At 48.8% G+C, this 17,388-nt stretch overlaps 6 protein-coding genes across 6 annotated transcripts; 3 read left to right on the forward strand and 3 right to left on the reverse strand.

Moving 5' to 3' along the window:
• Positions 1-181: 181 nt before the first annotated feature.
• Positions 182-2,798, reverse strand: BO79DRAFT_208974 (cysteine--tRNA ligase). Its single transcript, XM_025682505.1, has 2 exons — positions 2,439-2,798; positions 182-2,380 (listed from the first exon to the last, which is right to left on the reverse strand). Exons 1-2 carry the CDS (start codon positions 2,727-2,729, stop codon positions 257-259), a joined length of 2,415 nt encoding a protein of 804 aa, XP_025539670.1. The 5' UTR covers positions 2,730-2,798; the 3' UTR covers positions 182-256.
• A 257-nt stretch (positions 2,799-3,055) lies between these two features.
• Positions 3,056-3,849, reverse strand: BO79DRAFT_245271 (carbonyl reductase; the record flags this gene model as incomplete). The annotated part of the gene is made up of 2 exons (XM_025685458.1): positions 3,056-3,771; positions 3,816-3,849. The coding sequence occupies 2 exons, from the start codon at positions 3,847-3,849 to the stop codon at positions 3,056-3,058; spliced, it is 750 nt and encodes a 249-aa protein (XP_025539671.1).
• Positions 3,850-9,200: 5,351 nt separating this feature from the next.
• Positions 9,201-11,161, forward strand: BO79DRAFT_228307 (uncharacterized protein; the record flags this gene model as incomplete). The annotated part of the gene is made up of 10 exons (XM_025683956.1): positions 9,201-9,270; positions 9,316-9,391; positions 9,511-9,582; positions 9,716-9,731; positions 9,847-9,940; positions 10,206-10,311; positions 10,490-10,532; positions 10,693-10,751; positions 10,824-10,851; positions 11,051-11,161. 10 exons carry the CDS (start codon positions 9,201-9,203, stop codon positions 11,159-11,161), a joined length of 675 nt encoding a protein of 224 aa, XP_025539672.1.
• Positions 11,162-13,362: 2,201 nt separating this feature from the next.
• Positions 13,363-13,768, forward strand: BO79DRAFT_14418 (uncharacterized protein). The gene has a single exon (XM_025678370.1). It carries the CDS (start codon positions 13,458-13,460, stop codon positions 13,689-13,691), a length of 234 nt encoding a protein of 77 aa, XP_025539673.1. The 5' UTR covers positions 13,363-13,457; the 3' UTR covers positions 13,692-13,768.
• A 1,620-nt stretch (positions 13,769-15,388) lies between these two features.
• On the forward strand, positions 15,389-16,315 carry BO79DRAFT_14422 (uncharacterized protein). The gene has a single exon (XM_025678371.1). The coding sequence runs from the start codon at positions 15,549-15,551 to the stop codon at positions 16,176-16,178; it is 630 nt and encodes a 209-aa protein (XP_025539674.1). The 5' UTR covers positions 15,389-15,548; the 3' UTR covers positions 16,179-16,315.
• Positions 16,316-16,452: 137 nt separating this feature from the next.
• Positions 16,453-16,824, reverse strand: BO79DRAFT_147151 (uncharacterized protein; the record flags this gene model as incomplete). Its single annotated transcript, XM_025678500.1, has 1 exon — positions 16,453-16,824. A coding segment is annotated over one exon (372 nt), but the record flags the coding sequence as incomplete, so codon positions are not given.
• Positions 16,825-17,388: the final 564 nt, after the last annotated feature.

The following is a 17,388-nucleotide window of genomic DNA, read 5'->3' on the forward strand; positions in this document are numbered from 1 at the left end:
AAGAGATTTCCAGGGCTAGGGATTCTGAAATGAACGTGGATGTACATCGAGGATACAGAACAAGCTGCAGAGAGGAATATGGCTGTCTCATAACTGGTGCGTAGTGCTACTGGCATGGTTACCTAACGATGAGTTTCTAGGTCAAGATGACGAATGTATGACTTTCAAATGATGGTGCACGTCGGACTTTAAATTTGATGATCCTTCTGGGTCAACCAAGATGGATGGTGTATTATTCATTGATTCGTATAATCTATCATTTTCCATTCTGGCTTGCAAGCCAGGCTTCGTGGGCCTTCTTCTGGCGCTCCCAGTCTTTCCGGAGCTTCTTGCTCTTACTCTTGGCGAGAGGCTCGCCCGCAGCATCTTTCGTGGGAATGCCGTCTTCGTCCCAGGCACTGTATTCGCTGGTGCGGAACATTTCCACGGGATTGAGCTTTCCTTTCTCGAGCCGTTCCTGGGCAAGCTTCTCTTGCTTCTCCTTCTCTTGCTGCTTCAACAAGGCTTTACGAGCCTGTTCCTCGCGGGCCTGCAGCATATCCTTGGTGACAGGACGGACGAGCGCGGGCTTGTTTTCGCGGTCTTCCAAGTAAATGCCCAGGTTAAATAGATCGACATTACGCAAGCGATCGCAGAGAGAAAGTATGTCCTTGGAAGCCTGCTTAGAATCGTCCAAGCTTAGCGAGGCTAATTGAGAAGTGAAGTTGTCCAGGACTTCGGAGTAGGGCTTGTCAGAGTCGGACACGGTTGCTTCCTTGGTAGCAGAAGTGTCCACAATATCCTTCACCTGCTCAGCGGTGATGGGAGTTCCAGACATGGCAGCTTGGCGCAGAGTGTCACGCATGGCAGACAATGGATATAGGAAACGCTTGGCTGCTTCCGGAATGTCAGTGCCTTCCCAGCCGATGCCACAGTTATCAGGAGAGGCCGCGCCATTCAAACCAAAGATAGTGACAATCTGGGTGACCCATGTACCCATGGATTCGACCACCTTGAGATCCAGGGTTTGGCTGTCAAGAGCGTTGAACGTCGTGACCAACTCAGAAATGGCGGCCATGACCTTGGGGGTGTCAAAGGAGTCACAGAAGTATTCGTGGACCTTTTCTTGTGTGGACTTGAGGGCCTGTGCCAAGGTCTCGGATGAAGAAGTCGGCGCCTCGTCGGAGGAGCGGAAGCTGGAGGGGTCTTTCGCTTTGACAAAGAAGTTGTTGAGCTTTTCTTCCCAAGACGAGGCATTCTTGATGAGATCATCGGTGATCTCGACACCATCACGCCACCCACCAAGCAAGAAGACAATTCTCAAACTACGAGGAGTGTAGTCACCGCGCTCAAGAGCTTCCTTGACAGTGGTGAAGTTCTTCAAAGATTTCGACATCTTAGAACCCTGGATGGACAGGTGGCCCATATGCAGGAAGTAGTTGACCCACTGCTGCTTATGCTCGCACCAGTAGGCTTCACTCTGCGCAAGCTCGTTGTCGTGGTGAGGGAATGCAAGGTCAATACCACCGGAGTGGATATCAATCTGGCTACCAAGGCAGCTCGATGCCATTGCCGAGCACTCGATGTGCCAGCCTGGTCGTCCTTGACCCCACTTGCTTGACCAGCTGGGCTCACCCGGACGGGATGCCTTCCAGAGGGCAAAATCATCCGAAGACTTCTTCTCGGTTGCTCGCGACAGTGCGCCCTCGCCATCCCTCAGCAGAGGCTGGTTGTTGCGGTTCCAAGGCTCGAGTCGCGCATAGTGGTTTCCAGCTTCTTCGAATGCCTTGATGTCGAAGTAGACGGAGCCATCGGAGGTAACATAACCGAACTTGTTCGCGACAATCTTTTCGACGAAGTCGGCAATCTGCTGGCCGTATTCCGTGACTCTGGTCACAGCATCAGGGTCGAGGACGTTGAGATCCCGCATATCCCTCATGAAGTGATCTTCGTACTTCTTCGTCAGTTTCGTGAAGATCTCGTGCGCATCGCCAGGAATTGTAGACCCCTCCGTCACATCAAGGTAGAAGCAGAAGACATCCTGGGCGGCGTCGTAGAAAGCCTTGCTGGAGGCAGCATCGATGCCCGAGAGCTTCTGGGTGGCCTCCGCAATCGCCGACGTCATGGCTGTCACAGTCTTAATGTGCATCTTAATCTTGACCTCCGCATCACCGGGCTTCTTGTCTGCCTCCAGGGCCCCTCCCTGCAGAACAACTCCATAGACCTTCTCGGCTTCCGCGACAAAGTTCTCCGGCTTGGTTTCGGGATCGACCAGGGGAAGGTTCTTCTTGATGTAGGCGCTGTATGCTTTGCGGGCGGTCTCGAGGACATCGGGCGTAACGGTGGGGTGCTCGGCAATGTACTTGTTGAACAAGTGCTGTTGTCTACCGCGCAGGATGATCTTGGAGCCAGAGTCAATCCTCGAGAAGCTATTGTATCGGCGGGGTAATGACACATACCTTGTCATCGACATCGGTGATGTTCATGACAAACTCGACGTCGAACTTGAAGTAATCCCTGAGGATTCGACGCAGGATATCGGTGCTGACATAGTTTCTGGCATGACCCAGATGCGCATCGTCGTAGACTGTCGGACCGCAAGCGTACCACTTAACTTTCCGGCCTTTGGGGTCCAATGGCACAAAGGGCGTCTTAGATCTGGTGAGGGAGTTCCATACTTTGAGGGAGGGCAGACGAGTGTCGGGATGAGCAGGGGGTTGCTGCCAGGGAGGCTGTTGGCGACTCTCCATGATGGCCGAGCGAGAGAACCGGCGTGATGAAAAGAGCGACCGGCAAACGAGGGGTAATCGTGGTGGTGGCATAAAGTGTCTGGATGGTTACCCACCAGTTTTTCAGCAAATTATAACGACTTGCTTTGACGGTCTGCCACCGATTGGCTTCACCGCCGTCATCCCCGCTTTGGGCTGGGTCTCGTGACTGGCCATGACTCATTCAGGCACAGGACATGATTGGTTTAGTTTGATGCCATCTACTGTTTTGCTTGCAATCTATACACATACTCATTGCAATATACAGACTAATATACACTCTCGAGCGATACATATCAAAAGACTACTCAGAAGGGTGACACCCCATATACTCCCAGCACCTTTCCAACATCATCATCCCGCTCCCCTTTCACCACCGTCGCCACCCTCTCTCCTCCATCAGATGGTTCTGCAGCATTACGTCGTCGCAGTGATTCAGGATCACCGGTGAGATTCGTGGCACACAGCCCTGGATCGGCTCCAAACACTTTGAAACCTTCATCTTTGAGGCGACACATGTACAAGACCATCATCATGTTCAGTGCAGCCTTGCTGGCCCGATACTCCGTAGCACTGGCTATGTGAAAGGGAGATGACGGGTCTGCCGCACGACTAATGGAGCCTGTACTCGAAGATACAAATACAAGACGTTTCTCAGATGAATTCCGAAGCAGGTCGAGAAATGCTTCTGTCGTGCTAAGTGCTCCGACCACGTTCACATCCAGGATCTGGCGCATAGCCTCTCGACTTGGCGGATGCTTCATCGAGCTCATGGCAGCATTGTTGACTAGGATGTCAAGTCGTCCATACTGAGCTTTGATCTCGGCAGCAGCAGCATCCACAGACTGATCGTCAGTTACGTCGATTTGAATTGACGAGACACTGCCCTTGATACCGGGGACAGCCTGCAAGGTCTTGGCCGCCTCTTCACCCTTGACTGGGTCTCGCGAGCCTAAAATGACATGGTAGTTGTCGGAGAGGATCAGGTTCTTGGCCGTCTCGAATCCGATGCCCTGGTTTGCCCCTGGAGATGTTAGTTGAAACCAATTGTTGGGCTGGAAGAAGTACCTGTGATCAGGACCAACTTTTGCTCAGCAGACATGATTGGTACAGACTAATAGATATTCACGCAGTTTTAAGATGTTCTTGAGTGATTGCAACCACTGTCACGTTCAACACTATATACTGTGCAGTTCGGAAATATCAAGCCTTAACTCCGATCTACAGGAATGCCCATAACTCCGATAACACCGGCTTCGTCGCATTGAAGGATTCGGAGTTTGGAGAGCTGAGAGCTGCCTGCTCGAATTTTGGCTCACCTTAACGTATAGGGAAATAGGTTACTTTGCGAGCAGAATTGATGAGATGGATCATCACGCTCTATAGTCACCATTCTGCTTCGGGATTTTTGCCTTGGCAGGAACTGGCATACCATTCATGCCAATCATGCTTTAGAGCATCCCGGAGATCTTCAAGCCCATCAAGACCAATGGGATACTAGAGGGAGGGTATTAACCTCCTAATTGACCTGCGTTCCGATGACAGGGAGTGGACCTGGCATCACAGTGCATATGCTCCAAACCAGTCATGCTAGTCATACAGCAGCCACATGCTGAGTATCGAGCAGGACAACATATAGTTAAGGGAACGATGTGAATACCAAGCCCATGATGGGGCTGACCTCGATAACCAGACACATCCGACAAAAGCATAGGTCAGGCTTTTTCCACTAATATATACTAGTATGTAGACATGATCAGACTAGTACGTGCACTAGTCATGCCTTGAGGCTCTACTCTAGCGCATTGGTAATATTCTCGAAGGAGGCGATAGATATCGGCTCAGATCCACATGTGCACGGAGCTGCATATCGTGTTATGCTCCATACTAGTCGACGGAGGAAGCTTGTGCTATTCCTAGATATCTCCCCATTTCCGTGAGTTAGTTGATATTCAACAGGTCATTATTCCAATAGTTGTTTCTTCTACGGCTCTATCTAGCAACCTTGTTAAATGAACACCGGGATTCGGCAATATTTGAGACATCATTCATACTATGATGTGCGAGATATGCCCATCTCATAGTGATATTATTAGTATCCAGGCATCGCAGGATACAGCTATACTCTACCAAATAGATAAATCCTACCAGTGCAAATACCAATTATTCATTATCATCATGTAAACCTACATCTCCCAGCAATAACTACCCAAACTAGCTAAAACGAGCCTCTCATTATGATAGAATAAAGTACCCTTTCAACCACACTCGCTTCCTTGAAATCCTATAAATATCATCCATAAAAAAATGATATACAAAGATGATAATCGCACACCGCTCCGCGCCACCAGCATTGAAGAACAAAAGAACAACAAAAGAACAACCCACCCACACCCCCACCGAGGTCTAGATCTAGACCCATCCATCCATCCATCCATCATCATAGTCTAGTAGTCCCACCGCATCAACCAACATCAAACCCGAAAAAGAAGAAGAAAGAAAGAAAGAAACCAAGAAAGAGTTCAATAAAGTGATGCAACCATCCACAGCAAACAAGAAAACGAAACACAACAGAAATAAGTGTAGTACTTCTTTCACCGCTCAACCCAAAGCCACAACCTCCCGGCAAGGATGATACAATATACGTAGTAGTAGCTATCTTGATAATAGTAGGAAGTAGGGGATATCAATTCCCAATCTAGTTGTTAAACTACGTAAGTAGTTTAACCGTTGTTGACCGGCTACAGACACCGACCCGTGGGATAACGGTTATTCTTGATTCTATTATTCCCTCTTTTTCTTTGCTTTTTATCCTGTTTTTTCAACGGTCATGGAAAGTTAAAGATATTCCATATCAGTTTAAATCCTCAAATAAAATAAGTAGTGGTGGATATTCTATCCGCCGCGGGAATAGTAACTCAACCTCCATCCCACTACTTACGGCATACATCCCCAAAACCTGCTCTTCTCCAACACCCTTCCACTTGAATAGGAATATATCCCCACACCCACACTATTTACCCTTTACACAATGAAAAAACAGAGAAGAGAAAATAAACCTTAGACCAACGGCGTAACCATGACCAAACTCTTTTCCCCTCGTGTGTGCCGATCACACCAAGTAACGTAACTGTACAACCAGACTCCCTCCGTACATGGAATTCATTCCCTCACCGCCAGTTCACGGCCCCTCCCCCCCTCTTCGGTAGTTAGTTAGTAGACTAGCGGGAACGGAAGGAAAAGGAAAAGGGAAAAAAGAACAGGGAAGGGAAGGATAAACGGTAAACGGTTGCCGTGACACATACACTACCTGGGTAATTCTCACATGCAATTAGCCGATGAGATGAGATGAAGAAGAAGAAGCGGAGCGTGAGAAGGATGGAAGGCTGGAAGGCTTCTGGAACGAGGGGATCCTTGTTTCTTTCATGAGCTAGATAAGGTAAGCAACAAAGTGACGGTACCTAGGATTGAGATTAATTATTTAATTGGTGGAATTATTCATCATCGGATATTGTCCGTCAGTTAGCTTTCATCCTCATCCTTATTCTCATCCTTCATTATTTATCCATTACCTAGTGAATACTACAGTACTCTTACTTACTGTGTAGTAGTACCGACATCTCCCGATAACATTACTACATTCCTTATGGATTATACTTCGTAACGAAGGAATGAATGAAATATATTCCTATCCCATCAACACGTGGGCAGTCACCAACAAATAATTCCTAAGTAGTAGATAAATATATCTGCCGAACTCCCGACCGACCGCGCGCGGCGCAACAAGCGGCTTCCTGAATATTATCATTCTCTGATATTATCATATGCTAGCTAGCTAGCTAGCATGTGTCATGAAGAGTTAAGTAAGTAAATAGTTCCGTGTTAACCGATCTACCCGGTCAGACAGACAGACAGACAACACCCCCACTTGTTTCAAGGGTAGTAGCTTATCATGAATGGATGGATGATGGATGAGGGATGATGGAACGATGGAATGTTCGTTAGGCTTACTAGTACTAATCTGTTTACTTGGGTACCCAACCAACTAACCAACACTGCAGCAGTGCAGTGGTGTCATATCTGAGACAATCTGAATAATAACATTAAGGATTAGTTAGTTATAATATGACAGGGATGAAAATATAAACATTATTGATAGTATTAAAATCACCATAAATCAAGATATTAAACCAGGAAAAATAGATAATAGTATTTCTAATCAACCACTGCGTGGAAACGTTCCAGAACACACACTACTATACTTTACTGGTTTGTTACCCCTCCGTGTCAATGTGGGATGAATATTATTATTATTACTATATTATTATTTTTATTATCTTTATCGTCATCATGATGACGGGGATGTCCGGTTGTACGATAAGGCTTGATGTATGTACTCCGTATGTATGTATGTATGTGCTCATCTAGAATTTCTAATCATTCATTGAGTCATTCATTGTTTATTTGTAGTGGATTAAGAATAACTATTCAACTAGTTAAAGTATTTAATATTTAAAGAATATCCAAAGAAGTACTACATTCCACTGCTGTGTCACCACTTCCCATTCTAGATAGAGTAAATCGGTGGTTACATGGGCCGACGGACGGTGGGTTTGTGGCTATTATCTTGTGCGAGGGTAAATATATTTACTATCGATTTGTAATGAGTGGGATGAGGTGGCTTACTATGGCATACTTATTTACGGTGTAGATGCCAACCTGATTACGGAGTACTATGCCGTGGCTAATTATATCCATTTACTCTGTCTGAATATAACCGAGATAGTAAACATGAAGATTACTGTCACAATCACGAGTATATCCTAACCGCCCTTGGCGTATTTGCCACCCCGAGGTAGTAGTAGCAGCAGCAGCAGCTGTCAAGATGATCGGTGTCAAGCGACGTGCCAGAAATATGGGGTAAATGTGGATGAATCCATGTCAACGTGTCCATCATCATCATCGTCATCATCATCATAATTCTCAATAAACTCCGACCGCTATCGTACCCGATGGAACCCTAGCATCATTTCCACAAGGCTGAAAGCTTTACGAGGTCTCAGCAAACGAATCGAGCAAAGAGTGATGCTTTCATCGCGGCTCTGCGATGAGGCTCCAATAATACGACTCCTACTCATGCTACTCATGCTCTCCGTGTAACACGCGAGTGATTACCTGCTGACCCGTACGGCCTTCCCCATCTGGGGATCGCAATCCGCGGCGTCTCCGCGTGTCCGTGTAGATGATCGAGAATGAAACGTCAGCGCCAGCACTGCCCGCCCGCACGTTGCACCGACCAACCTCACTTTCGTAACCAGACGGAGTATAATGGCCTTGTCTACAGACCCCCCGCGTAGGACGACTCCTGCAGAGATTAAGCGGTCGGTCGCTGCATGGAACAACGGAGCGCATGCCGATATCGAACGCTATCGTAAGCTTGATAGTCGTGGTCAGATGGACATGAGAGAAAGGATAACTCTGGTGTCAACAGCAGTAAATGACGACGCCCACCAACAATAAACCTGCTCAAACTGCGGAGTTGCCGATTATGTTGCAGGTGGCGGGAATAGAACGAAACGAGTCAAGGCATAGTGACAGACTGACTCAACCGAGCGCATGGACTCCGTGCCGTCATGTCGATAGTACCTCCCTTTGACCTCTGGAGACGGCCCTATCCGGAGATCAGTTCCAAGCATAGTATCACTGTGTATGTCAACTCAAGCCACCTGTCCCCGCTCACCCTCGCCACATACCTCGCCTCACTCTGTATGTAGCCAGATAAATATACCACACATTCCAAATGCGACGCCACACATATGATCGGTCTCCCCCCGTGCGAGCCACAGGTCGAGGATCAACCGGGGAAGTTGTTTCCGGACTGCTCAGAAAGACCCGTCGCAGGGTCGTGGATCCCCAAGCTGGGAAGCTCTAGTTGCCAAACCGGGAACCCAGTGCAGACGGAACCACAGTCAGGCATCCGTCTGCTACATCCGCTGCGAGGAGTACACCTTATTTCTCAATCCGTGCTCCGGGACCCGTTCCCCGTCCCAGAATGTGGTGCAGCAAATGTGGTCCTCCCCGGACGGTGTGGTATGTGCTTTCTCCATCCCCAGATACTCCGGGGAGCAAGTGGTACCTTTAAACTCCGCGCAAGGCCGTGGGCGGGGCAGCCAGGGTGTGCGTTGTGAGGAGTCCAAGACCACGCTCCTGGATCTTCAGTCCTAGCTTCTAGTGCCTTTCCAATGTTTCATCCATAATTGAGGGATGGGGAGGGCACCCCCTTCCCCCGGTCGGCGATGCAAAAGTCCCGATTCCCAATCAAGACGAAACCACCATGAATGGATGCATCAATTTTCAGATGCCTAAGGTAGTCCAACCCAAGCGCTAGATCGATAACAAACACCACAAAGGTTGATTGTTTCGCCCGACCAACGAAACCGATGGCATGGCATCATGAGAACCAATAACGGGGGAAGCGGTGAATCACCGCTGTTTGGGAGCTTTGACAGTCCCTGCAGACGCAGTACCGCAGATTAGCAAGGTGGTGGTGGTAGGAGGGAGGGAACAGTGCAAAACACCGCTCATGGAGGGGTAGCACCGAGGCATCACCACGTAAGCTGGGAGCATGCCTTGCATGACGAGCTGTGGGTGGGTGGAAAATGCAGGAGGGTATCCGGGATCATGGGATGACGATGGACAAGGGGGTCAGCACCAATCAGTTGGATGGATCGCCTCGATCGGAACTGCATTTTGCATTTTGCAGTACCCAAGGTCGGGGACAGTCTGGAATGTTAGGCTTGCATACGCGGATGTACCTGGGTGGAGAACTGGCAAAGTAAGTCAATAAGTAAAGTACAGGTGTACCCCAGAGTGGGATCCGGAGTACTTCTGGTCAAGGAGGCCAGGAAGTATTCGGGAATGTACTTATGTATGCAAGTGCATACGTAAGTAAGCTGTACACAATCTAGGAAATGTGCAGCTGGAGTGGAATGCACATGCTCAGAGAGCTAGAGAGCTATGGAGAGATAGTCGTCATTGTCGTCATCATCGTCCTTCATCGAGATGATGATCCATTCACAGTGAGTGGATGTATCTTCAGGACCAGCTGAAGGTATCCAGTACTTTCCTGCTTGACTTCCACCCGCGGCGAACTACTGCAGCCACCGGGGCCGGGGGGAGATGTCCGGCTCACGGTGCACCCTGAAGAACCTGCGATACTTTCCCCAAAAGCAAAAAGGGGGCAAAAGTTCCTCCCCATGCTCTCTCCACTGCTACAGTCCTGGTCCGGCAGTTTGTACCGCGGTTCCGCGGGTCTACCCGCGTCGTGTTCTCCAAAATAGTTGCAGTTGATGAGTCTTAAAGGGCCGCGAGGGGGAAGGAAATACGGAAGTACTTTGGGTTGGCGGGGAGCTCAGAAAGCTACCGGATTGGGAAGAGACGATCCTCTGATCCCAAAAGGGGAAAAATACTTTTTATTTATTTACTTCATCCCAAAAGGGACGATCGCTGGGGCGGTGGAGACCATCCAATCCAGCACGGCGGTTCGATCATTCATCGGAGGCGGGTTCCGCACTCCCGCGAGTGAAAGAAAAGCAGTTGTGCATGAGCAGACTATTGACTGAGTGACTGACTGATCGTGGACTATCATTGATTTACTTCTATCTGATCATTTGCCCCCGGGGAAATTAGGGCCGAGGGTCTAGAGCCGTCGACGGGTTAGTACCTTTTCATTTACCCGTCAGTCAGGTTCAAAGGAAACTTACCCTACCCTCTTTAGCAACCGAGGTCTGGGCGCCGGCATCGGGTGTGTTGCTCCCAATCACCCGGTCGGGGCTATGTTACTCGTCAACTGACGGACTGACAGGCCAGGCTTTCTTGTCACAGTTCAATCAGTCCCGCTGGGCCGTTTCATTGTCCACCTGATAGCGCCAATCAGCACCGGTAGTATGAAGCCATTCAAGACGGTCAAATAACTAGTGTGCTTGTGATGGCTTGTGATGGCTGGTGCCCGGTCGGTCAAAGCGTATGCTATTTCAGAAAGAAAGAACTGAATCACATCTTCATTATTATTAGTAGGCGTTCTGGGCATGGTGTTGGTGTGCTCGTGATGATACTTTAGCATCGCAACTCGTACTTTGTCTGGGATGATCAGTAGTTGTGTCGGTTTGGGATGCTTTTCACACTGCATCATGTTTGTTAGTTGTGGAGCTGAACTGAGACAGACCATCGGCCAACGTACTTCACACAAAGGTCGGTTGGTAGGCAAGTTGTTAGTGACTAGCTGGGATCATAATTTAGTGAAGTTCTTTGGCGCGACTACTAGTTCCAGGGGTACATATGCAAAGAAGTCTAGAATTAGATCATTCGTTCAGGTCCACTACAACCAACGAAGTAGTACAAAGTACACTGTATGAATTTAGTAGGATGCATTGCATAGTGATTGATTGATCGCGACCCAGAATTGATAAAGCACACTCCGCTTGTTTGATATATATATATCTCTCTCTTTCGAACACATACTGCATGCCAGCACATGTACTCCGTAGATATGCATCGCATCGAGTCATTCATCCATTCGTTCGTTGTTCATTAAATATAGTACCACTAAGAAGTACTACTGTAGTACTCGATGCACACTGCATACACAATGCCATCCATTCATCTCATCCAGCCCCAACTCTGAAACACGCTGTCCCCTGTACGACTAGTCAGTCATCAACAACAACAAAACACTCAGCTGATCACAGGATGGCCAGCGATCCAGCCCTGCGTGTGCCTTGACAGAATTAAACTACTACTACTACTACTCCAACTACTACTACTAGAACAAAGGAAGAGAAATACTGTACTAGTTAGTAACTAAGGAAGGGGTGGATAAATCCAAAGCCCCCCAGATGCCGAGGCACTATCCCGCCCGGCAAGGCTAAAAACTACCCGCCTAGATTAACCGTGCATTTCGCCTCTCGACTCTAACAAAGCGCGACGGTCGGAGAAGTACTACTAGTAACTAGTGTGATCTTCATCAGCTAGGCTGGACTCCCACAAAGAGTAAGATCATTCTTTTGCCTACTGTAGTTATCCGAAAGAAGTATATTCCCGTTGTTGTTGTTGTTGATTTCTTTCACAGAGTTGCCTGGTCTGGCCATTTTTGGTGACTGGACGTGACTAGTTCGCGGGCTGAAACGGACAACTGCCGATGAGAGGGAGGAAAAGGGAGGAGGCATGGGGGGGGCCGTTACTGCTTCGCCTCCCCCAACTTACTGGCTGTACGGGGGGCAGGGCAGAGCAAGGCAGGGCAGGACAGGGCAGACCGCGACAAACTCAGACAGTGGATGGAATCTGGGGGTGGTGCGGCCCGTCAGATCAGATTTGGGGGCAGGCAGACAGACAGGCACAGCTGACTCTGGTTCTATTGATGCCAGTACATAGATAACTATTTACGAGACGAACTGTAAGTCCCCTACGCGGGTCCGAAGGAGTAAGGATTACGGAGCGGATAAATGGGCTTGGCGGTGGTACACAACGTCCGGGGTAAAGAAGGGTGATAAGTAAGTAGTTAGTAGTTAGTATCTCGGTAGAAACGCGTGGGTCGCGGGGGTGGGTGGATTGTTGAACGGGGAACCACACGTCTATGTACTCTGGGTCGTCCCAGGGAACACAACTGTCCCCCGGACACGAAATAACTTGACAGCAACGGATCCGGGGTCGGATCCGTGCAAGATAGGTTCCATGGTTGGGATGTTGAAATAAGAAGTTGTGCGCCGCCTATTGTTTAAGGGGATACTTACTGTTAGAGTCTATCATTATGTGAAGTGTATTGTAGAGTGTAGCGACTTTCCTATCGGGTTCTGATGGAGAAGTGGACATACACAGCCGGAGTAAGGTAGCAGGGCATAAGGGAATACCCGGGATCCACCGCGGATACCGCGCATGGATTAGGTACCCGACTACTTTACTTTGCTTCCCTGGGGGCGGATATGTGGTACTGAATGACCCTCTATCGAATTACTTTATTTCCTTTTCCTTTGCTTGCTTATTTTTGCCTTTTTTTTTTTTTTTTTTTTTTTTTTTTTTTTTTTTATGTACTCTGTTATCGCGGCACGAGCTGATAACAATAATCAGATGTCGCAAAAAAAGGAAACCCAAGCAATTCTCGTCTTGTTTGCCTCGAGAATCCAGCACTGCCAACAATCCCCATGTCCATGTCCGTCTCAGCCAATTTCTGAGGCGCCCGCCCGGGTATTTGCCTGCCTGACCGCCAGACCACCACCACCACTACCCCCAAGAAAGAACCCATGTTAGAAGGGAGTTGAAGGGGAGGGTAGGGGAGGGATGGGATGAGTTGTAAAACCAACGCGAGATGCAAAAAGCCTAAACGCATTTGAAACCATCTGAGTCACTTGGACCCTAAGCAGTGCCGGTGCTAAACTAGTTACTTACTATTTTACTTTTCCCTTTTATCCACATACTAGTACATGCCTACTACCGTTATCGCCAGATGTATATACATACTTGCATACTCATACAGACGGGCGGATGTATGTCGACATCCATCGGAAGCATGCTGTGGTGTTAGTTGCTGCGAAGATGCCAAACAACAGACTGAAGCGGTGAGGTCAGAGCGTGCTGATTCGGTCGCGGAATTAAGGGTGGTGGTGATGATGATGCTGTACATTGGCTGCAGGGAGGGGAAGGGGGGGATTGGTCTGAATGAATCGTTGGACTGACCGACAGATGGCTGATAACCTGGTAAACTACACAGACCGCAAGAACCCGTTGCGAGATGCACGAGAACCCAACACCGCCTGTCGCTTTGTGCTGAGGATATCGCGGATCAAAGCGTTTTTTTTCTTGATTTTCGTGTCGGCTACTGTATTCCGTACTGGACTTACTCCTGGTGGTGTTTACGTAGCGGAGGAGACAGCAAGCAGGGCGGGGTTGTGAATAATCATTTAGTTGATTATCTTACGGTGTACAGCCTGCCTGCCAGGTTGGAAGTATGAAACATCCGCCCGAAAAATAATAATCAATATTGGGGGCAGACGGAGTAATTCACAATTGAGGCGATGTTTCTCATTTAAATTAATATCGTCAGCCGCCGAAAAAACAACACCAAATAGAAGGATGGATGAATGATGAGCCCCCACTGTCAGTCTGTCAGTCAGTCACCTCGGTCGGGTATGGGGGAATATTTACCGGACCCGTATCATGTCAGCCTTAGACTACTAGTTACAGTAATACTACTATTAATACTACTAAGATTATGATATTGTTAATGCAAGTATCTACAATGTAGTAACTACTACTCCGTACAGTGCACCCAGTTGTATATTCTCTAACCTGATATTATTCTGCACTTGGCAAAATGCCAATAAATCTGGGGTCGGACGAACCAAAGAATCAGTTACGGAGGTGCCACTGATGGGAAGTCCGGAGATGTGGGAGAAATCGGAGGGAGCAGTGGATTAAGTTGACTCATTCTTTGACACTTGATCCATCCCCACGCCAGTTCCTTTACCCTTTTTCCCCTTCTTCCCTTTTCTGGCCCCCCATCCGAAGCTCCCCGGGCCGCGGACCGGAGGAGCGAGCAAATCCGCCCAGAAATTAAATTAAAATGGAAGAACAAAAGAAAGCCGATAGATCCACGCCCTGGACCGGGGGTCTGGCTGTCAGATTAGGGTCGAATCCACCCGATGGGAATAAATCATAATAATAGATAAATATGTACCTTTAGTCCCTGGTCCGATGATGGGTTTCAGGAGTTCGTTGCTACATCGCACTGGACTGATCAACTCGAACATCTATCACTTTTGACAATAGTACCATTCACCACTACTACTATCTACTCTACCTACTACTGATCACAGTAAACAATACTAGTACTAAGCCACTTGGTACTTTCTACTGTGATTGACATACCGCCGCGACATCACCGACATCATCAACATACCTCCACACATTTTCCACACATACACATCCAACTTGTTTACCTACCTACCATTACTACTACTATTACTCCAGTGGTAGTAGTACTTGCTCTCTCGTGTCCAACCACTTTGATTGCTGCTTCATTCATCGTACAGCGACCGGAACGCCCCTTCCGCCTGATCGCCGCGCTTGACACGCAGGATTACCAGTGGATGCTTTGCTTTCAGGCCAGCATTGCGGAAAATTCCAAGTGATTTCTGGCCGCTTTGTCGGGCTGGTGACTGGTAATTCCCCAGTGGGGCGACGCGCTCAACCCAAACAAGGGAATTTCTTACTTCCACAAAAAAAGAAATTCGATTTTCGATTTTTTGATTTTCTGAAAATCAGAAAATTGAATAAATCGAATTAAATAAATCCGAAGGGGGAAAAAAATCGGATTTGCTGCCAACCCCCCCACTCCACACCTCCTTCTTCGTTCTCCACGACGCCTTATCTGTTGGGAGATGCAAGGGAGTCCAGACGCCTCCCCCGATCGATCTGGCCCTTCTTCCATTTATACATTCACTCTCCGCCATTTGATCCACCGGTGGAGTGTTCCTTGATCAGCGTCAATCCCCAGATACTCCTCTCCAAGCTTATTTATTTATCTGACTTCCCACTCCTTCCCTCTCAACTCTTGGGTCTTGACCTCCCCAGACCGTGTCGATCTTCTTCACCTCCACTCATCAAACTACTGTCACAGAGCTAGTACTAGTAGTCATACTACTTATACTTCCTGCATCGCTCTGGACAACACCGAGATTCACTCCCATTACTACCACCTACTACACCTACTACCACCACTTACTACTACTGATAACACCTCTTCTCACCATGTATCCCTTTCTTCCCTGGAGTCAGAACCAGTCTAGTGTTCGCTCCTCTCTGAGCGAAGCCACCACTAGCACCCAGAATGTCTCCTTCAGCTTCAGCTTCGGCAGCTCTTGCTCACCTACTTCGATGCCGCCTCCCCCACCACCTTCTCCCACTGATTCCTTGCTCGACATCACTCCTCGCAAATGCTCCTTTTCTAGCGGCTATGAGATGAACAACTCGTGCGCATTCCCATCTTGGCCCAACCGCCCTTCTCTGCTGAGTGCAGACTCAGAGGGCTCCAGTGCCAGCGCCTACCTTTCCGACGAAGATCTCCTCCCCATCGGCTCTGGATCCCCCTGCGAGAGTGCGATCGACGAAGAATCCGCCGCGCAGGACCCGACCATGGGAGACGTTGACCTGACCACCGAGCAGCAGATCCAGATGATTCGCGCCGCAGCGGAAGAAGAAGCGCAGCGCGCGCGTTTCCTTGCTCAGGTGCAGGCCCATGCGAGAGCACAGCAGGCCATGCGGGTGGCACAGATGGCAGCGGCAGAGCGCGAGAACGCAAAGCGCAAGAAGCGCAAGGCCATCCCCGAGAGGAAGCGGCGGACCGCATCAGCTTCGAAAGCCACCGTCTGCCGCGCCTAAGAGACACCGAAAAGGGTGTCATCTTCTCTTTACTTTTTTTTCCTTTGTTGTAACACCAATACGCCAAACCATCTACTCGCGCATGTCATGATACCCCACGACTTCGTCACCCCACGCCAACATTTTGGTCCGATTTAGCCGGAGATTAGGGTTGTCGAATGATCGACGCCGATCTGTCTCCAGCTCAGCTGTCCAGAAATGCGACCAACACGTCTATCTGGTTGCTTTCTTTTTTTACTTTTTTTTTTTTCTTCTTTCAATTATCATATCCTTCTTATTCCCCTTTTTGGGATGCCCGCGCTCTGAGTGGTTGCCAACAAAAGCAATCAGTCAAGGTCCCCGCCACAATGACACACTTCTGGCACTGATGCTTGTGAGGTCGAGACATCACAAGGCTCGGACTTTCAAGAACAGGGCCATGAATTAGCATGATCGGGCATGGGACCGGGGGAATATGACGACAGAGGGTGCACGTGCGACGAAGGAGTGGGAGACGAAGCGAGGAGAGATAGTTGGTAGGCGCCGTAGCCGGGCGGAATTGGCAGGCCGGAGTTGCGTCTTCGCGGCCTCTGATTTGGTACCCGAGCTTGGCTGCCTGATTACCTAATTTCCCTGTCGCAGCCGGCGCATTTGATGGAAATTGGGGAACATTCCCCTCTCTGGCTGTTGCTGCTGCTGCTGCACGCTGGACAGGGCCCTCTGCTGCCTATCATTCTTCACAACCTCACCGCCATTGTCAGGGCACGCTCTGATCGCATTCCCTTCCCCTACGGATGGTGACTCACTCCGATCATGCTGGCCCAAAGGGTCATGGCACGCGCTTGGATACTCGCTTCACGTTGCGCACTGTGTCTTTCCTTGCTTGTGGTTCTTTGTCTCTCCGGTTTCTTTTCTTTCCCCTCTTGTCAACCGGACTCCTTTACTCTCTTAATTATTGTTCCGTTTCATGCGTTGTCGCGTCGGTGTTGGTGGTCATGGATTTAGCAACATTTCGGGATACCAGACCCAGATTCCCCCTCAGCTGGGTTTCGTCAGCGGTTTTGCTTTTTCTTCTTTACTCGCGATTTCCGATCTAATTATTGCCCCTTTCTTTTGTCACTTTTCTTTTTGTTTTCAGCGTCGGATGTTCAGATACCCCGTCTTGTATGTCATCATGTTGTTTCCTGGCGCTTCCTTGTTTCGCTTTTCCCCTTCATTCTCATACCCCGAG

Source organism: Aspergillus costaricaensis, assembly GCF_003184835.1.
Source record: "Aspergillus costaricaensis CBS 115574 unplaced genomic scaffold BO79scaffold_15, whole genome shotgun sequence".
In the NCBI taxonomy this organism is placed as follows: Eukaryota; Fungi; Ascomycota; class Eurotiomycetes; order Eurotiales; family Aspergillaceae; genus Aspergillus; species Aspergillus costaricensis.